Below are 22,189 nucleotides of genomic sequence, written 5' to 3' on the forward strand. Positions count from 1 at the left end.
GAGTAGGGTAAGAGAGCCCACATATCAATCAGCTCCTATCCAGTCTGCATTCCCCCTACCTGACACCCTCAATATCTTTCCCAGGCATTATCTCCTGGTTCCTGTTGGTACATCACAGTCAGGCCCTGGAGCTCTTTAGTTGCATTACTTTCTTCCTGTCCAGCACCTCCCGTTGGGCTGGGCTGACACTTAACCCCAGTTACTGCTCTAGAAGTTACGAGAGAAGATAAAGGTAGACCTTGTAAAGGTCAAGCATTGTTTTCTGAGGCATCTGCCTCAGGTGAGGCAAGGAGAAGCCACTCTTTTCCAGATATGCGAAAACTACTTCTGTTAAGGCAGAGCGTTTGGGGTTCAAGACGCAAGGTACTTAGGCATCCATCCAGATATCTCCATCCCAGGCTTTAGGGCCCTGACTTTACTGTATATTATGGAGACTCCCTAATAAATGCACGATCTCTTGAAAAGGTTTAGATGCATTTTCCCCTCTACAACTACATTTTATACTAATTTTCATGGTATTTTTTTTCTAATCTTGAAATTTCAGGCCTTTAGTTCATGAAGTTTTCATCTCAATTTTTTAATATACTAGTAATATTTCTTACTACATCTTGTTTCATATTGTCATCTTAAAATAATATTGGTATTTTAAGCCTATTCGAATATTCTTAACTTCCACAGAAAATGTAACCATATCACATTTACCTGGAAGTATATAGTCCCCTCTGGCTTCCCCAGTGGCTCAATGGTAAAGAATTTACCTACAGTGCAGGAGATGCAGAAGATATGGGTTCAATCCCTGGGTTGGGAAGATCCCCTGGAGAGGGAAATGACAACCCACTCCAGTGTTCTTGACTGGATAATTCCATGCACAGAGGAACCTGGTGGGCTACAGTCCATGGGGTCACAAAGAGTCAAACACAAGTGAACGGAGCGCACACACACACACACACATATTCCCCTCTAACCCATTTTTCATGGTTCCGTGAACAGTTTGCCAGACCACTAGGACAAAGTTTGGGTCCATCTTTCATGGAAAGTCTGCTCATTAAAATATTTTCATAAGGTTTTATAACTTTTCCATAAAGGGCTTGTATATCTTTTGTTCTGTTTAATCCTAATTAAATTATTAGTTTATGTTTTTGCTGCTAAGTCATATTTTTCTTTGGTTACATTTTCTAGCTATTTTTGATTTATAGAAATACAAGTGAATTTTGTATAATGATTTTGAATTCAGCAAACTGGACTATCTTATTAATTCTTAAAATTTCTCTGTGGTATATTTGAGTGTTCTATGTAAACAATCATATCATCTGGAAATAATTATAGCTTTGTCTTAAAAAAGAATATTTTAAGTACTTAATCATTAGATATAATGGCTGTCTTTTTGTCTTAACACTTTACCAATAAAAGAACTTCTATTCTTAGTAGGTAGGAGGTTTATCTTTTAGTGATCATTAAAGGGTGCTGAATTATTTCATACTTCTATTAAAGTGAAAGCAAAGTTGCTTAGTCGTGTCCGACTCATTGCAAACCCATGGACTGTAGCCTATGACATTCTTCCATCCATGGGATTTTCCAGGCAAGAGTACTGGAGTGGGTTGCCATTTCCTTCTCCAGGGGATCTTCCCAGCCCAGGGGTTGAACCTCCAGCATTGCCAGCAGGTGATTTCACCATCTGAGCTACCAGGGAAGCTCTACTTCTATTAAGATGATCATATAGTTTTTCTCCTTAAATTTATTTTAATATGAAAATTAACTTTCCCACATTAAACTGTCCTTGAATTCCTGGGGGAACCCAACTTAGTGTAATGATCTTATCTTCATCATATATTGCTAAATTCAACTTGTTAACTACTTTGATTAGGATTTTTAAGAATCTTGTTCATGAATGAAATTGGCATATAATTTTGCTTTTTTGCACTATTCTCTGGTTTAGGTATGGAGGTTATATGAGACCCATAAACTGATGTAAGAAGTCTCCACTTTATCATTTTTCTGAAAGACTGTCTATATAATTTTAAGACTTGGAGCATTTCAATAAAACCATCTGGTTTCCTTGTGGGAAGACTTATAGTTACTGATTCCGTTTCTTTAGTGGTTATAGAACCACTCAAGTTTTTCTCTCTTTCTTAAGAGATTTTTCTAGTAATTTGTCAGTTTTGCTTAAGTTTTCAAATTTATTTGGGATAACTTTATGATAGCATCTTATCTATCTGCAGCACTATTTTCTCTGTTTTGCTTCCTTCTATGTCTAATCTTGTTTGATCGACAATAAATCAGTAAGCATTATGGAAGACTTAACCAATGAAATTCACAAACTTGATGTCAACATTTAAAGAATACTACATCAAACAAATATAAATTGTTTCTTCTTCTCAAAGATTTAGAGAATTTTTTTGAAAATTATGTGCTTGGCCATAAGACAAAACTCGACAAATTTCAAAGAATTATTATAACATGGAGAACATTCTCTAACTATAATGAAAGAAATAAAAAACAAAAACAGGAAAACCTTAGTTTTGAGATGCGAGAAAACACACCTCTAAAAAACTAATGTCTAATATTGTCTGTGCTTTCTATCTTCTGTTCTTGATCAATCTTGATAGAGTTTTCTATTGTAAATCTTTTCAAAATACCACTATTTAGCTTTGTTGACCTTCTTTGTATAATGTTTATTTTCTAATTTATTATATAAACATTTTTTTCTATTTTTCCTATTTTTCTTTTTCTAACTTCTTAAATTGTAAGCTTATTTATCTTGTTATATATTAGTTTCATTGTTTTTCAGTTCTGCATATTTTCTCGTTTCCATTAGAATTTCTTTTAGAGCCACTAGTAGGCCCTACATACACATCCATAGACAAATTTTTATGTGTATATACATATAGCATTTAATTTTATTTTTTTAAATGTCTGCTATTGAGCGTTTTTTGGGTGATTGTGTGTACACTAATTTGACCTTTAGTAGAATACACACATCAAAGCATACATGTGTATATGTACATGTGTGTATTTTTTCCTCACTTTAGTCTTTCAGAGAGACTTCATTTTACCTGTCTTTTATGTAGCATACATTGGCTTTTGCTTTCTGTCTCAAACTATGAACCAAGTATTGTTTTAATAAATCTGTTAACTTATTTGCCATTACTGGCAAAACCCATCTCTCAGTGGAGTGGAATGGCTTCTGAGCTTAGTAAATTCACAGAATATTCTAGTTCTCCCCAACCTGCCCGTCTATTTCTCCTAAATTAGGCACTTTAACATTCTTACTCTTTCTTACTATAGTGTTTTGTGTTATGGCTTCTCAAGAGAAGACAGAAAAGCATCCTTTTGTGGACATATTTAATGAAGATGAAGCTGACATAAACTTTATGTTGTCTAAACCTGTTTGCTTTGTTGTATTTGGGAAACCAGTAAGTTATCTCTTCTAACTTATTATTTAATATAATTTAAAATTTTTAAAGTCATAATCTAATATTACCATATAAGAATGAAAACCACATAATGTGCTAATTTTTTGAGTGTTTTTTAGACTTTCATTGTATGACTTGGACTCTGATATAGTATTGGTTGTAAATTATAACTTTCTCTCCTCTTGTGCACTATTACTGAAAAGGAACCTAGGTTGTATTTATCTTTGCTTTTATATTATGAAAAAACTAACTCATCAAGGCACTGCTCCATGACAATTATTAATAGTATGTGATCCAAAGTTATTTCACACTCAATTTTCACATAAACTCCTGTGAAATTTGTTGTGAGGCTCTCTGGATATGTGAAAGCAGGACACTAAATAGACAAAGGGAAGATTCTCCATCCCTGTCTAAAGCTCCTGAGAGGGACTGTGCTTCATCTTCCCCCACAGTCTGTTAGTGGACCAATGTATCAGTTTTCCACAAAACAGGAAGAAACCAAGAATGGCTGTTGTAGGATAGCTTTCCCTCCTAGGCAGTTCTAGTAAGGACCTCTAGATGAGAACTGTTTTCAGCCACTGAGCGAGTTGGTGGCTACCATTAAAGGGCCTAAGGCGGTTAATATAAAAGCCTCTCTGGAATAGCAGAGTCTTAGGACTGAACCCAGTTCTTGACTTGCTTTTCTACAGACCCTGGGACAGAGTCAAGAAATGTTTCCAATAACTTTTATTATGTTTCTAAAAACATAATGGAGTTTTAAAAGTCAACAGTGGAAGCAATCAGATATAAATGTTACTTTATTAAAGTGAGCTTTTATCTTTAAACTATGATACTTATCAAAGATATCTATTATGAAGCAAGTTTTTGCTCTTGAAAGTTACTATTTGGAAGTCTTTACATTTAGTCATTCACAATCATACACTTTAGGAAGGAAATAAAATGAGGAATCTCAATATTATCACAATGATTTGTATTCAGAATTATTTTCTTTAACAATTATTATTTTCTTTAACAATTGAAGAGTGCAGTAGCTAGAATACCATTACAGTACACCTTCCTGATTTCAGGACTGTTTTCTTAATTTAAAAAAAACTTAAATCACTTCACAAAATGTGACAAGTGGGACGGTGAACAGAGAAAAATGAAGCTATAAATATTTCATACCTAGGGTCTATTCTTTATTTATTATATGGAAAAAATTTTAATTTTTGATAATATTTATGTAATTGTAGTATCTATTAATATAATCTTTAAAAATTGTGTTTTGTTGGCAAATAGCTATTCTCTTAGGTTTTACATAATGTCTTTCTTTTTAAGGGGGTTGGGAAGACAACATTAGCCCAACAGATAACACAGGCATGGAAATGTATTCGTGTAGAAGGTAAATTTTACCTTTCCCCCCAATATTTTCTTATGAAAACTTTCAAATATGTATTAAAATGTAAAGCATTACACAATGAACACCCATACGCCCATCTACTTACTATCTAGAGTCTATGATTATTTGCTGTATTTGCTTTATCAGACATCACTACCAACCCCATTTAATATTATCTTTCAAATAACATCAAACATGTTTTGCCCTTCTGTTAGTCTTAATTTTGGTCATAGAATTTAAGGTGTTTATGAAACATCTTTGACTTTATTCTACTGCCTCCAGTTCTCTAATTGCATAATTTAGAATGAATGGGGATACGTGTGTTGTGGGTATCTCCCTATGAAAGATGAGAAGAGAGGGAACTCTCACAGCTTCTCATGGGAAGATTTCCCAGGACTAAATTATCTTCAATGATTAATTTTATTTTTTGTCATTTGTAATTCGCTTTTCATTCTCTGCAATATATAAGACAGGGATTTGTATCTTGTACATACATATTCTTTTAATCAATAAAACCATTTCTGCCTTAAAGGAAAAATAAGCAAAAGAATGAATCTATAATTCATAAAAGTAGAAATAAAAATGGACAAATATACGAGAAAGAGTTTAACTTTGTTATTATTCAAAGAAATGCTAATGTAAATAATCTGATCCATATTTGCTGAATAGATTGGCAGTGAATCTTTACAGTTTCTGCTATCATTGTTGGCAAGAATGTTATCAAATGAGCATTTCACATGCTGTTAGTGCAATGATGATCTGGTACAACTTGGAGGGAGAACAATTTGTTAACACGTAACACAAACACACACAAAACTTTTAAAATGTCCCCTTTTTCGTTATCAAAATAAAATCCACTTGTAGGAAATCTTAAAAAGCACCAAACTTATCATAGATTAATAGCAGATAGGGACATCGTAGGTTCCTGGGTCCTCCCCTAGGTTATGCCCCTGTCATTTCTGTCCTAGAATATCTTTCATCATGGGATTAAATATCTCCTCTTAAAAAGGAACCAAGTTATTAGAATTTCACTCTCAGGACCCATTTTTCCTAGATTCATTTCAGAGTTTTATCTATTTTTAACATTTCTTGATGTATAATTTCCTTTTATACAATCAGTGTGCAAAATTAATGGACTGTAAATATAACTGTGCATGGTTGTAAAAGTATCTGGACTAGTAATGTTAATACTAGTGTATATTTTGTATAATTCTTTCTAATTTCCAAATCACTGTCATATACAACCTCATTTCATCAGCATTCCCTGGTATACTACTCAGAGCACAAGCATGCAAGATGCAAAGGTGTTTGGGAAGTTAGCTTACCCAGGATTTTTTAGCTGGGTGAATGTCAGAGGGAAGTTGTTTATGGAATACATTCTGCTACCTTGTACTTTAGATAGGCTTAAATGATATCATGAGTGTAAATGTGCTTTGTAAACTCTAAAGTGACACAAATATCAATCTGTGTTACTAGTTAAAAACATACAAATATGTTTCTTACTTGAAAATTCTCAGAACAATTTGTGCTAATATTCTGAATTCATATTTTAGCTTTACCAATTTTGGAAGAACAGATTGCCAGTGACACTGTAACAGGAGCTATGGTAAATCTAAGTTTCAAAACTGTTAAGATTTCTTTAAAAGCTGTGTATCGCATGTACATTATACTGTCATATGCAATATCTATGCTTGTTCTTAGTTGCAGTCACTGCTGATCAGTGGCCAAAGCATTCCAGATGAACTTGTCACAAAGTTAATGTTGGAGAAGCTGAACTCCTCAGAAGTCTCTCACTTTGGTATGTTTCTTTTTATACATCAGTGGCTCCCAAAGCAGCCTTAAGACTCATGGTTTATCTGAGGCACAAATAATTCCTGGAGTTGCACCTTTTATTTTTACCCCTGGCACAGGAATCCCGGAGTCTGAATTCAATTGAGTGACTCTGATAGTTTTATTTGCTTGTTTACTTGTTTTTGTTCTTCAGAATCTACATTTGTTTTCAAAATTTAAGTTTATGTGATTCAACCTTCTTTTAGCAATGTGTTACCCAGCAAAAGCATCAATAATCTGCTATGGTCCTTCATGCAGCGCTGACAGCCTCTGCTAACTGCTTTCCTATTTGCCCTGAGTTTTATTATTAAGTCCCGTCAATGGTTAGGTTTCTCTGCATTAATCCACACTCATAAGACAGGAATGGGAACTAGAATGACACCAACTTATCCCCTGGCTCCAGATACTTGCAGGCTTCAGCCTCTATCCAGTCTACCCTCTGGCTCTGGACCCGAGAAATCTCTCTGTGCTCAAACAGATGCTGAACTGGGACTTTGGACCTAATTTCCCAAGACTACTTAAGTTCAGAATGACTAAAAGGAAAAGGGCAAACTCTATGGCATTTGCCAAAGAAGGAAGAAGAATAAAGATATGTTTGGGAGAAAATCATCCACCTGAAAGAGATTTACTGAATGAGAGAAAAAAATATAGAGATCTGCTTTATAGTCTCAGTACATTAAGAGAGGGCGCTGTGACTATTAAGAATACAGGGGCACAAGTAAAGTGCAGTACAATGAAAATCAATAGTGGAAATAGCAACAGCAGACTTCTCACTGAAGACCATATATGTGTGTGTGTATACATGTATAGTTAGTTGCAGTTGATGCTGATCAGTGGCCAAAGATGTAGATTATATATATATTTATATATATATATATAATTAGATTATATATATATATATGTAAAATCTATATCTATATGTAGAAAGATCTATATATACAGAATGAACTATTTAATACATAAATATATTAATATATCAACATATCATCTCTTTTATTTCATATAAATACACTTTATCCATCCATTTAGCTATCTGCTACTGCTACTGCTAAGCCACTTCAGTCGTGTCCGACTCTGTGCGACCCCATCCCTGGGATTCTCCAGGCCAGAACACTGGAGTGGGTTGCCATTTCCTTCTCCAATGCATAAAAGTGAAAAGTGAAAGTGAAGTCACTCAGTCATGTCTGATTCTTCGCGACCCCATGGACTGCAGCCTAGCAGGTTCCTCCGTCCATGGGATTTTCCAGGCAAGAGTACTGGAGTGGGGTGCCATTGCCTTCTCTGATTTAACTATCTAGTGATCAGTAATAAAGAGAATGTGTTTAGTCACTCAGTTGTGTCTGACTCTTTGTGACTCCATGGACTTTAGCCCACCAGGCTTCTCTGTCCATGGGGGTTCTCCAGGCAAGAATACTGGAGTATGTTGACATTCCCTCCTCCAACAAAGAGAATGAACTTAGGAAAAGCACTCAGAATGAGGAAAGTAAAATGAATAAAAAGGTAAAAAAAAAAAAAAAGACAATCACAGAATTCCAGTTTAGGTCATTAAATTACCTCAAGAAGTATGATTGAAACTGAAGAATATATATAAAGGTATATAGGCAAATATCTTTTTGTTTATTCTTTACTTCACCTTACCTCTTAAGAAAATTTAGGGTGACTTACTCGGTCACAAAAAGATGGCATATATTGTTAAGTACTGGAAAAAAGAGAAGGAAAAAAAGAAATATTAGAAAAATAAAGCTACTCAGCTTGTCATTTGCAATGTTCATAAACTTTTTAACTTATTATGGAAAATGTCAAATGAAAGTAGAGAGACTGGTATAAAACCATCCATGTGTCTCTCACCCAGCTTCAACAATGACAACCCTTGTCCCGTCTTATTTATTCACACTTCTGACTATACCCCTCCCCCAACCAACTTGACTTTGAAGATCATATCATCTGTAAATGTTTTAGTTTGTATCTCAAAAAGATAAGGATTCCTTTAAAACCTATCATATTACCATTATCATACCTAAAAGTTAATAATAATTCATCTACTCACCCGTCTGTGGTCAAATTTCACCCAGTACCTCATATATTTTTTTTTCTAGTTGGCTTTAATTTGTTTGTTTGTTTGTTTGTTTGAAGCAGGATCCAACCAACCAGGTTTCACATGTTGCTATTGCTTCGTGTGTCACAGTTTCCTTTTATCTATAAATTGCCTGTACCTCTGTCTAGCATCTTGTGTTTTTTATGCTGAAGAAACTGGTTGTCTTTGAGTTTCCTAAGCTTCTGAATTTTACCAGTTACACCCCCTGGTATCATTCAATGTATGTATCATTCAATGTATACCTCTTTCCCCTAGACTTCTGGGACCCTGGTACTGGTCCTGGGAGTTGGCAGAGGAAAAGTCAGTCATATAATAATTCTTGAGCCTGAGGGCCACACTGTCAGCATGCAAGTGCATGGCCTCAGCCTAGGCATGCCCAACTGGGCTCATTTAAAGGCTATCTTGAAGGCAGGATGTCGAGTCCCTTCTACCCAGCCTCCCTTCACCCATCCTACAGCAGCCCCAAATTTCTTTGGAACCTAGCACTTTGCTAAACACAGTTTGAAACTCTCTGTTAAGCAAGGATTCTTTCTGATGTTTGGTCTTATCCAGCAGCCTGGTGGATGGTAGAAGCGATATTGAAAGTGAAGGGCTTTCAAAATAAAGATATTAACTTGGGTCAGGGCCTGGGTGAGACTGGGTGATTGATGATGCCAAAATCCCTAAAGATGGATATGTGCTGCCAGGAACCCTGCACAGTAAAATATTGCCAGATCCAGTCAAATATTTTTCTGTACCAGAGCTCTTTTATACCCGGAGCTTCTATCACTATTTAAAAAAGCTTTACATTACCTATAGTTATAAACCTTTCATTCACAGCCTGTCATGCTGTGTTGGCCTTGAGCCAAAATCAGATGCCATGAGCTGCATCCTCACCCGAGAGAAAAAGGAAGAATCAATTCCTGGGTACCCTAAGAAGCCCCTCTCTGCTTTCTCTTTCTATATTCCAGAAAAAATCATTTTCCCAAGTGACTGATGGACAACCCTGGTCTGGGCAGCCCCTGCCCCGGTGTGTCAGATTGTAGATGGTGCTGTAAGTCATTGGTCACCAGTGTGTCCATTCATGTCAGGCTGGCATGAGGTGAGGTAACTATCAGGCCTGGCTAGACGCTAAGCCACCTGATGTCCATGAATCTCTGAACACTTCAGTCTAAGAGCAGTGGCATGCCATCTTCGGTTTTGTGGGAATACCTTCTTCCCACTGTGCCAGAAAGTGGTGGCAAAGTGATTCTACAGGCCAGTTGGCTTCCCTTGGGCAGTGGTGTGAACAGTCTGAGTTGTTCCTTGGTGGGGGTGATGCAGGCTGGGCATTAGCCTGCCTGGTGCCTATCTTGCCTATGATGGTATATTCAGAGCTTCCCAGCAAGGAGGGGGTGGGGTCTACCATTCTTCCATCCTTCCATCTTCAGCACGGGGTACAAAGACTTAGTAATGGGTGTCAAGGAAAGGTGGGATGGGATGGTGGAATCTTCACCTGTGCTTCCATCTTTACAACACATCTCTGGGATTAGAGAGGTTAACAGTGGGCTCAGTCGCTCTAAGTATCCCCTTGAGATCTTCCCAGAATTGGATCTAGAGAACTAAGTTATTCCTCTAGATCTTCAATGGTGAGACAAGCAACATAACTATCTCTGCCACAATTCTTCCATAAATATATTTCTGGGGTCTGGATATGATGATACTGGCCACCTCTCAGTGGGTAAAGCCTCCAAATCCATTGCTCAGAACACTGAGGCAGAACACTAAGAGCCAGGCCCCATGGAAACAACCCGCTATTTCTGCTGGTCCCACCTTCCTGCTGGTTCCACCAGGAAAGAGACCAAGTAGGAAGTTTATTCGAATATAGATGCATACCCAAGGTTTGGCATGCCTGCAGACAGTCACGCTTGGAATGCCTGAGAAGCTCTCTGAGCAGTGGCATTGGTTGTGGTAGCAGGCAGGGTGCTAGAGAGCCCTGCAAGCAGAGTGCCAAGCAGCTTTCTGTCGTCCACTGCAGAAACACAGAGGTGAGCAGTGCTGAGCAGAGGGGATGGGAGGGAGGTCTTGTGTAATCCCTTGTTGCTTGGGGCGGGGGGCATGATCTCTGGGGACTGACTGGTCTCTGGATTTATCTGATCAGGATGGGTCAGCTGGGCCACGGTTGAATTCAGTCTAGAGCTAAGTCATGCAGTCACCTTCACCACAGCACCCAGCATTGCAGGGTGTCAGTCCAAGGGGTTAATGCCAGCCATCATGTCCCAGAGGAGGCACTGGTCAGTCTTGACAACCTCACTTACTAACTTTTATAAAATGTATGCCAAAAATCAAAGCTTAATAACCATAATTTGTCAGTTCCTCCAAGGAAAAAATATTCTCTAAAACAGCAGAAAAACTTGTCGAAGGCCTTTAATTTCCAGTGACAGAGTCAAGACTTTATTCTGTTCTATTAAGAGAAAGGTTTCTCTGCTGTATGGATCAGGAAACTCAAACAGGGGCTCTGTATCAGCTTAGAGGAGTGGGATGGGGAGGGAGATGGGAGGGAGTATATGTATACCTATGGGTGATTCATATTGAGGTTCGACGGAAACAACAAAATTCTGTAAAGCAATTATCCTTCAGTTAAAAAATAAATAAATTTTAAAACAGAGAAAGGTTTCTCAAACAAGAAAGTGACATATTAAATAAATATATTAAGGAAACTAATATGATAATGGTATCAAGGGTGAATTTCAATGAGCAGATATAGGTTTTGGGGTAGGGATGCAAGTCAAAAGCATACTAAGCCAAAATCATATTAATAATGTTGTTTCTTAAACTGTATGAGGGTTACATGAATTTTTTTTATTCTCTGTAACTTACATAAACACTGTATATGTATATTCTATTATGAAATATTAATTCAAGAAAGAAAAATAATATACCATGCAACCCCTATGATTTACCTTTACCACTCACCATATGAGTTTTCCTAAGATGAGTTAAAGAATTAATGGCATGGAATTTCCTTCTCTAGGCACCTCTTGTGCCTAAAATAGATTGATTTGGAAGTTTTAAAGATGTCTCCTTTAGCCCAATAGTTTTATTGCCAGAGAAACATTATTCATAGTTATACTTCATGTGGCAATAACCTTAACTATTAATTTTAAATGTCAACAGATATTTTAAGATCAGCATTAGTATTCATCAATAAAGAAATGATGTTTTTATAAAGTAATAATAAATCCACTCTCTCAGATATTGATAATATTATAAAACTTTTAAAATTATATTTCACTCTACAGGCTATATTATCACTGAAATACCATCACTTTCACAGGATGCCATGACTACTCTGCAGCAAATAGAATTAATTAGAAATTTAAAATTGAAACCTGATATTATAATCAATATTAAGGTAAGAATATGTCTTTATAGTATAGAGTATATAAACATTCTTTTTGATAGTAAATTCAAGGAATGTTATTAATTTTTTAAGGAGCTAAGAAAAAATAACTTATGCATCAATTTTAGGGACTGAATTGTATTTTCTTATACCTCCGTTCTTTTGCTCCTGTAGCTCTGTCCACAGGAAATACCTTCTTGTCCTTTCACCAGGCTTAATCATAGTCATTCTTTGAAAGTCAATTCAGTTTCATCCATCTCATTAGAACTGATTCAAATGAATTCTTTTTAACGGCTGAGTAATATTCCATGGTGTATATGTACCACAGCTTCCTTATCCATTCATCTGCTGATGGGCATCTGGGTTGCTTCCATGTCCTGGCTATTATAAACAGTGCTGCAATGAACATTGGGGTGCACGTGTCTCTTTCAGATCTGGATTCCTCAGTGTGTATGCCTAGAAGTGGTATTGCTGGGTCATATGGCAGTTCTATTTCCAGTTTTTTAAGAAATCTCCACACTGTTTTCCATAGTGGCTGTACTAGTTTGCATTCCCACCAACAGTGTAAGAGGGTTCCCTTTTCTCCACACCCGACCACCAGCCCAGGTGGGATACATGAGTCAGGTGCTCGGGCCTGGTGCACTGGGAGGACCCTGAGGAGTCGGGTGGGGAGGGAGGTGGGAGGGGGGATCGGGATGAGGAATACGTGTAACTATATGGCTGATCCATGTCAATGTATGACAAAACCCACTGAAAAAAAAATAAAAAAAAAAAAAAAAAAAGAAAGTCAATTCAGGCATCATCTCTACAGAACGTTCCCTGATGACCACGCCCTCCACATTAACACAAACGTTAACTGACTCATTCCTACGCTCTCTCTCTCTCTCTCTCTCCTTATACCCCACCCTTTACTCACCACAGAAAAGTTAAATATTGTCTGACAACCATTCATGTTGCTCTTTTCTATCATATTATTAATACCGCATTCTATTATAATTGTCCATTTTCTTCTAGACAAATGCCTTGCTTGGAGGCAGGAACCATGTCTTACTCCTGTAAACATCAACTAGTACAATAAATGGTACCTAATAATTCTGCCAGTTAAATAAAATGAAAGGATGAACAAATGATTCAGATGTATGAATGTTAATAATATTGCTAGGTTGGTCCCAGTTCTTTCCTTTACCAACTGTAGAACTTGGTAAATCACATTTAGGAGCCTCAATATCCTCTTCACAAAGATGATACAAAGATAGCTGCCTCATAGGGTTATGGTAAGAATGCGGTGAGGTGAGGATCACTAATTTATAAAATGAATAATAACTATTTATAATAATACCTTGCCTGGTCCCCCCACTCAGAATAAATAAATCAGATGGTTCTCAGCTCAGGTGCGGGGACTCAGTGGTGTGTTTGGGCCAGCCGTGAGAGACAGGTTGGCATCCAGTGCTGGGTGTGGTGTCATCTGCAGTCCCAGCCACAGATCGTGGTCAGGAGCCAATCAACACCCCTTCGTGACTTTCAGAATGTCACCCATGTGTATAATAGAGAGAAGAAAAATAATCTCAAAGATTTAACTGAAACCAAATATAAAGTCTAGGCCAAGGAAAATAGAGAGTGTATAGGAAAGTAAGACTTAGTGTAATAAGAACGCACAGATATGCAGGCAATAAGGCCCCAAATGCTCACTAAATTGGGTCATGAATTTGGTTCTAAGTTTGACGAGCCAAAGTAGAAGGGGAAATGTGACCAGTTATATAAATTTCACATTGTCCTTGAAAAGATGAGGAATTCCTCAGGAAAAACTAAATGAGAGATATATCTTAACATGGGTTCAATATAAGGGTTGTACTGTGTGTAGAGAATGAAGCCCTTAACGCCACTGATATATATATGTGTGATGGTAGGTGTCCATGGCAGTTTCTATAGGTAACTGGAGTGTAATCAGAGGACCTCGTGTGAAACAGAACTTCAGTACAGCACACACTTCTCTGATGGTCTAACCTTTTTGGGAATGGAGTCTGGGATTTCTAGACCAGAAGTTCTAAGCCTGGGGTCCAAGACACTTAAGCACCCATGAACCATCTGAAATTATATGCAAATTTTATGTGTATGGGCATTTTCCTGAAGCAAAAGCTTATGGCATTCATCATATTCTAAAGAGGTCTGTACTTAAAAAAAGAAAAAAAAAGCATTAAAGGCCAGTGATCTACTACAGCAATGGTCCTCAGGGTTTGTTCCTAGAGCCAACTGCATTAGCAGCACTCAAGAAGCCTGTCAGAAATGCAGATTCTCAGGGAGCAACCCAGAACTACAGAAACTGTGGGGGGTGGCATCCAGCTGTCTGTGTTGAAAAAGCTCTCCAGGTGACACTGATGCTGCTGAAGTTTGAGGGCTGCTCTGAGGCACAGCCTCACCCTAAGATTGATAAATCACTTCCTATATGTGAAAAGGTCCATCTAGTCAAAGCTATGGTTTTCCAGTAGTCATGTAAGGATGTGAGAGTTGGACTCTAAAGGAAACTGAGCACCGAAGAATTGATGCTTTTGAACTGTGGTGTTGGAGAAGACTCTTGAGAGTCCCTTGGACTGCAAGGAGATCAAACCAGTCCATCCTAAAGGAAATCAGTACTGGGTGTTCATTGGAAAGACTGATGCTGAGGTTGAAACCCCAATACTTTGGCCACCTGATGCGAAGAACTAACTCATTGGAAAAGACCCTGATGTTGGGAAAGATTGAAGGCAGGAAGAGAAGGGGAAGACAGAGGATGAGTTGGTTGGATGGCATCACTGACTCGATGGACATGAGTGTGAGCAAGTTCTGAGAGTTGGCGAAGGACAGGGAAGCCTGGCGTGCTGCAGTCCGTGGGGTTGCAGAGTCAGACACGACTGAGCAACAGAACTGAACTCACACGTGAAAACAGGAGACAGCTAAAGGCAATAGTCTTTACCAAGGACCCAAAATGTGGGTATTCTAGGTTGCTGAATGAGGGCAAATATGCATATGTTTTTTTAAATTACCAGTATGGGTTGAAATCTTTTTTGTGTGTGAAAAATTAAAAAGCCTAAATAAAAGTCTTGCATCAATAAATTCCCATCCCATATAGAAGTAATCTGAGGAAATCAGAATATTAGCATGAAAAGTTCTAAAGTTTCTTGCCCCCGTTCTTTCTCAAATGTGTGGTGCATAAACTGTTGGCATCAGAATCACTGAAGATGTTTGTTAAAATGTGTGAGCCTCACTCCAGACTTAATAAATCACAAGCAGAAAACTTTATTTATAGTCCTCTATATAGAGTTACACTCTGATTATTTAAAACCACTACTAGAGAATGTCATCCGGAGGTTTTTATCCTGAAAAATATTCAGAGCAGGCTTCACAGCCCCAAACCTTAGTTTATCATTAATAATGTGTTACAGAGCGTGGGCTATGGAGCAGAAGGCCTGGTCTCAGGTTGTAGTTTCCCCTCATGACACTGTGACCTGATGCTGCCAGAGCAGTCCTTCTCTGATCTGAAAATTTGAATCCTAATATTGTATTACTTCTCTGACAGGGTTAGTTTAAGAACCGAGTGAAATATTATAAACATGGAAGCACTTGAAATGAGAAAATCACTCATAGACTTTGGTTTTGGCCTTTTTTACTATCCAGATTCAATTTTCTCATTTGCAGATGATAAGGTTAGACAAAACAAGGTGACCTTTCAGATCCCATTCACTGATGCTATTTTATGAAATACTTCATCCATAGAGCTGTATCTCATAGTAAATACTATAAACACATGATCTATTTTTTTGTTGGAATAATGTGGCTATCCCACTATTTCCATCCATTCTCAGCCTTTTCAAACTAATCTGACAAAATCCTCCTGTGTACCTCTGCTAACTAAACAGATTTTCTATTCTACTTCTCTAGCTCTTTCTACTGTTATTCTAACTCTCTTTTTTTTTTCTACAGCTTCTGAAACTTTGTCATATATATTACTTTTGGTAAAGTACTTATGGGTGTTGCCATAACATAAAAGTTGTATCTTGTGCGTCTCTTGGCATGTGATGAAATCTGATTCAAAATACCATTTATAGTATTGCATTTGCTCGGGGTTTTGAGGAATTTGGGGGTTTATATATTGCATAGTATATGAACAGGAAGTAAAGGTATACTCAAAATGTTTTGAGTAATGATTAATGTTGTTCCTCAGTGCCCTGACTATGATTTATGCCAAAGAATTTCGGGGCAAAGGCAGCACAGTAGTACAGGATACATATACACAAGAGATCAGTGGGATCCTGAAGTTATTGAGAATCGTAGGAAAAAGAAGAAAGAAGCCCAAAAGGAAGGAAAAGGAGAAGAGGAGGGGGAAGAGGAAGAAGAGCAAGAAGAAGAAGAGGTAATATCTGTGTACAAGATACTATACTTCTAAAATTTGCTATAGGGACTTCCCTGGCGGTCCAGTGGTTAAGACTCCACACTCCCAATGCAGGGGTTGCTGGGTTCAATTCCTGATCAGGGAACTAGATCCCACATGCTGCAGTTAAGACCTGGCGCAGCCAAATAAATTAAAATTTTAAAAAAGAGAAATAAAAAACACCTTGCCTGCTATATCGGTTTCATTTTTTAAAAATTGCTATAATTCAGTGACAAAATATGAATATTCTATACAGAAAATTATATTTTCCTTAAGGTTTGATTTAGTTAGAGGAAACAGCAAAAATTTTTTCTCAATTTTAAAAACCTATTAATGTAAGAATGCCCATTTAAAAATATAAAATAATCTTCCCTGTGCAAATAAGGCATTAGATAAACAACTAGCAAGTATTCTAGGTAAATATTCCAAGAAAACCTCATAGCAAATAGGAATAAAAGTGTGTCGTTTTAACATGAATAAAGCATACCATCATAATTAGTATAATAAATATGTGCGTGCATGCCAAGTCACTTCAGTCATGTCCAACTCTTTGCAACCCTGTGGACTGTAGCCCACCAGGCTCCTCTGTCCATGGGATTCTCCAGGAAAGAATACTGGAGTGGATTGCCATTTCCTCCTCCAGGGGTTCTTCCTAACCCAGGGATTGAACCTGTATCTCAGTTTCCTGCATTGGCAAGTGGGTTCTTTATCACTAGCACCACCTGGGAAACCCAAATATGATGATAATAATGGGGTAATAAATATGATACAAATGTCATTTTTTTCTGTGAACCCTTTCATAACCACCTTCCCCCATCACTCTCCATCCCTTCTCCCCTGCCATTATCATTCTTCTTAGCTCTTACCACCACAGCCTAACCTGTGATGTATTCATCTGTCTACTTGTTTATGCTCTATCGTCCTCAATTGGGATGTGTGCTGTCTAAGCCCCAAGCCCTTAGTTTTGTTCTCTGTCATATTTCAAGTTCCTAGAACAGTGCTGGCATGGGGTAGACCCTTAAGCTTTACTATTAATAAATGAATGAATCAATGAATGAATGAGCTACAAGCTCAGGTACTTAGAGAAAATCCAGCTTCTTTATTTTGTCTCTAAAAATCTGATGTTATTTCCATACTCTTCCCTACTCACTGGGGGGCAAAAGAAATGAGTAAGTATCCAACTCAATTTTAAACTTTATTCCATCTGATAAAAGACCTTCAGGGTGTTCAATCTCTCTAAAATAAAAATCCTATTTCCAATCTCCCCTTTACCCTGCTTCTTACCTCAAAATGGCATGCAGGTGTAGGGAGAGAGGGATATGACTTGCGAATGAAGTAATCATTAATATAAAGATATTCAACATAACTTCTTTTCCATTTAGGCATTTATCGCTGAAATGCAGATAGTGGCTGAAGTTCTTCAACACCTCGTTCAGAGACCTGAGGATTATTTGGAAAATATCGAATACATTGTTAACCTTTATAAGGAAATAATTCTTCATCCTTTAGAAGTAAGAGAAAGATATATTGCTGAAAAAGGAATGTTGATATTTGTGTTTTGCATGCATGTGTGCTAAGTTGCTTTGGTTTATGTTCAACTCTTTGTGACCCTATGGACTGTAGTCCACCAGGCTCCTCTGTCCATGGGATTCTCCAGGCAAGAATAATGGAATGGGTTGCCATTTCCTCCTCCAGGGGATCTGCTAAACCTAAGGATCAAACCTGCGTCTCCTGCATTGCAGGCAGATTCTTTACTGCTCAGCTGCCAGCGAAGCCCTATTTGTGTTTTATCCCTGGTTAAATAGCTTTCACATTTCTTCACCTTGTGTATTATCTGCTTCATTCTCCTCTTGAGCTTGGTAAAATGCTATCAGAATAAGATTGCATTCCAAAGGCTGTTTCACAGAGCAACATTATTTTACTCTTACAAAGCAACAGAGCTGCTGAAAAGTGATAAATGAATTGCATTTTTCAAAAGTCATTAGGGGAATTTATTTATGGTTGGGGATTGGAAAGTTCATATTAAGACATTGTTTTGTGAAAGCATGTTGAATCCAAAATGTGTGGGTTTATAAAAACAAATGTACACTTAAGGTGCATCTTTTATTCTGAAAGAAACTGTTAATTTAATTACAATCTAAAGAAAGCCATCCAAGACTGGTTTCTCTGTGTATCCTATTCAAAGTTGGTTCTTTGTAAATATGATAAGGCTATTATATATTGTAATAGGAAAGTTATAATTAAAAGAATTAGCAGTTTAAAAGGATGATTACTGAAATTATGATTATTGAAAAGCATATTTTTATGGTTAAAATTCCAGGGCAGACTCTGCCCAGTTTCTATTGGAGATTTATTCAACAAATATTTATTATATGGAATTTGGCCAGATACCATGCTAAGCAACAGAATTACAAAGACAAATGAAAAACAGTCCTCAAATTGCCTCTTTCCATCTGATGGAGAAATTAAAAGAATTTGTCTCATGATGTTTTATAATGTTTATATTTTTTTAGAGACAAGTGAATCATTTTCGATCTCATTGTCCACCCCCTCAGTGAGATCCAAATTGTTTTATTTTTTAAATTTATTTACAGTATTGTGTTAGTTTCAGGTAGGCAGCACAGTGATTCAGTATTTTTGTTTTCTTATGTATGACTTTGATTCCTCCCTTCTTCCTCTTCTATCCCTGGCCTCTAAACATAGCTTCTTAAGGGTAATTTACATGTTTATCTATAACATTCTTTCTCCTTCAACAAAAATATTCTACATATTCCTTAAGCAGCTGGCATTGGGTATGAATAAAGCATAATTAAAATCAGATTCAGAAGATTGTAAAATTATATTCATGGGCAGGGAGTTGGGAGTGGGAAGCAGAGGTAGTCTCTTCAAGGATAGGGACTCCCAGCATCATCAATGTCCAGTACAGTACCCAAAGTCTGGCAAGTGGTAAATGCTTGACAGATGTTCAGTTGAACAATTGATGAGATCACAAAGGAAAAAGAACAGCTTCCATTTCATTGCATGTAAATTTCTGGACATAATTTAAAAAATCTTTACTCAAAAAGAAAAATATCCACATCAACTATGATAAAATATTTAAAGCTTTAATATGTTGAAAGGTCATAGACTCACAGACATAAAGAACAGACATAGTTGACAAGAGGACAGTGGGTAAAGGAGGGATGGATTGGAAGTTTGGGGTTAGCAGATGCAAATTAGTATTAATATATATAGAATGGGTAAATAACAAGGTCCTAATATATAGCACAGGGAACTATATTCAATATCCTATGATAAACCACAATGGAAAAGAATTAATACATATACATATATAACAATCACTTTGCTATACAGCAGAAATTAACACAGCATTGTAAATCAACTATCCTTCAATTTTTAAAAATGTAGGAAAAAATATCATAGATACGATTTTTCTAAAACCTGTAAGGTCTTACCCTCCAATGATAAATGGGTAACAAAAATGAGCAGACAATTCACAAAAATTAATGACAAAAGAGTAACAAGTCTATAGAAAAATATTCAGCTTTACTGATAATAATTAAATGCTAAAGAAGTATTTCCTCAATTAAATTTTAAAAGATGGACAAGGAAAAAGAATTCCTAATTCTAGCAAGTACATATGGTAAAGCAAACACTCCCATACCCTGCTGAAAGGAATTAATTAGTATGGTGGTTTTTAGATAGCTTGCCTGAGAAAAGCACAGAAGTGGAACATTTCTACGCCCTGCAGCAAAGCATAGATAAGAACTGACTGCTCAGATAAAAATTTCTCAGCCAAGAACCTAGACTTCAGGTCTAGTGATGCTTGATGAATAGTGTATAGCTTGCCTTGTATGGTAATTCCAGGGTGCTGATATGTGTGGAGGGAGGTCAGGAAGAGTCTTGAAAGGCAGGAGCCTACAATTCTCATCTCTGATCTGGCTGAGATGTGGATTCACTTGGGAGGCCAAGACCACCAAAATTCAGTGTTCCTCTAAAAGACATGAGGAAAGCAAGTAGGAGCAAAGTAACTGCATCAATGTCTGGTTTCTATCCTGCTTCAGGAGTAATCCAAGGCCAAGTTTTCATTCTTGCCTATCTTCAAATCCCAGCTTGACCTGGTATTTGTGTCTTTAGCCTTAAGAGTCTTCATACCTTTAGACTTAGTACAGTAACTTCATTCTTAAGAAGCTAGCTTAGGACTTCCCTGGTGTTCTAGTGGTTAAGACTTTGAGATTCCACTGCAGAGGTTGTGGGTTTGATCCCTGGTCAGGGTACTAAGATACCACATACTGTGTGGTACAGCAAAAAAAATTTTTTTTAATTTAAGGTAAAAAGGCTATTAAATAAATAGAATCTAGTTTAAGGAAAGTATCTGAAATGCAGAAAAGCATAATGTACATCCTTGTTTAGAACATCATAATTTATGGTTGGATTCTTGGATTCTACTAGAAGAATTGATGCTTTGAACTGTGGTGTTGGAGAAGACTCTTGAGAGTCCCTTGGACCACAAGGAGATCAAACCAGTCCATTCTAAAAGAAATCAGTCCTGAATATGCATTGGAAGGACTGATGCTGAAGTTGAAACTCCAGTACTTTGGCCACAGTATACTTTGGTCAGATGTGAACTGACTCATTTGAAAAAACCCTGATGCTGGGAAAGATTGAAGGCAGGAGGAGACGGGGACGACAGAAGATGAGATGTTTGGATGGCATCACTGACTCAGTGGAAATGAGTTTGAGTAAACTCTGGGAGTTGGTGATGGATAGGGAGGCCTGGCGTGCTGCAATCTGTAGGGTTGCAAAGAGTCAGACATGACTGAGTGACTGAACTGAATTTATGGTTATACGATGCAGGCATAATGGTACTTCTGTCTAAAAGTAGAGAAACACTTAGAACCTAACCTTGCACTGTATTATAAAAGACAAAATGTACTGGACATTTAAGTAGGTGATTTTGTTCAAACTATGGCAGCAGAAAAATATTCACTAATGAGGACTTCATCAAAGAGAGGGGCTAGAGTTTTATGGAGGCAAGTAAATAAGGGTCTTGTGGAAACCATGAAAAAAGATGGAGATGGATCTTATCTGAGTCTTTGAGGAAGGGTAGAGGTGGATCTTATCTCTCCACCATCCCTACTTTCTGGGAATGGAAGAAAATTTATAAGAATATTAATCCAACCTTGAGATACAGAAAAATCTAATTTAAAGAAGAAAGGAAATTCAGAAACAATGATAACAGATCTCATCATAAATATATTTTATAATACAAAAGATACCATAAACAAAGTCAAATTCTAAATCATAGCCAGGTAAAACATTTGCAAACCATATGGCAGATAAAGGTAAAGACTTTCCATGAATGTTAAGGAAAAGAAAGGTCTAACAAAATGCACAGAGGTTATGGTTCAGTGGTTTACAGAGATGGATTTCTAGATATTGAACATCACCACAGCCAAGGGCATAAAAAGTGAAACAAACCAAGCCCATTCTTTACCTAGCAGTTTGGCAGAAAATATTCCATGAAAATATGCAGAGAGATGGATGCCCCCAAACATTTCTTTTGGGAAAGACTGGCTTCACTGTAGAGAAAAACAGAAGAAACAGAAAGAGCAGAATTCATGGTACGACTAGTTTAGGCTTTTGTAAAAGTTCTCCTGAGCACTGAAAATAACATCCAGTATGTCATGTATAAAGCAAATAATTT

The 22,189-nt window shown here is 37.1% G+C and overlaps 1 protein-coding gene across 1 annotated transcript in view; it reads left to right on the plus strand.

The window, feature by feature from the left end:
* Window positions 1-3,296: 3,296 nt before the first annotated feature.
* AK9 (adenylate kinase 9) overlaps window positions 3,297-22,189 on the plus strand; it is a 99,668-nt gene continuing 80,775 nt past the window's right edge. The window contains exons 1-7 of the mRNA XM_065911403.1: window positions 3,297-3,413; window positions 4,731-4,794; window positions 6,345-6,397; window positions 6,493-6,589; window positions 11,977-12,089; window positions 16,276-16,464; window positions 17,865-17,993. Of these exons, the coding sequence (XP_065767475.1) occupies window positions 3,297-3,413; window positions 4,731-4,794; window positions 6,345-6,397; window positions 6,493-6,589; window positions 11,977-12,089; window positions 16,276-16,464; window positions 17,865-17,993 (762 nt within the window). The remainder of the gene's footprint in view (window positions 3,414-4,730; window positions 4,795-6,344; window positions 6,398-6,492; window positions 6,590-11,976; window positions 12,090-16,275; window positions 16,465-17,864; window positions 17,994-22,189) is intronic.

The sequence above is a fragment of the Muntiacus reevesi genome, chromosome 19, assembly GCF_963930625.1.
Source record: "Muntiacus reevesi chromosome 19, mMunRee1.1, whole genome shotgun sequence".
In the NCBI taxonomy this organism is placed as follows: domain Eukaryota; kingdom Metazoa; phylum Chordata; class Mammalia; order Artiodactyla; family Cervidae; genus Muntiacus; species Muntiacus reevesi.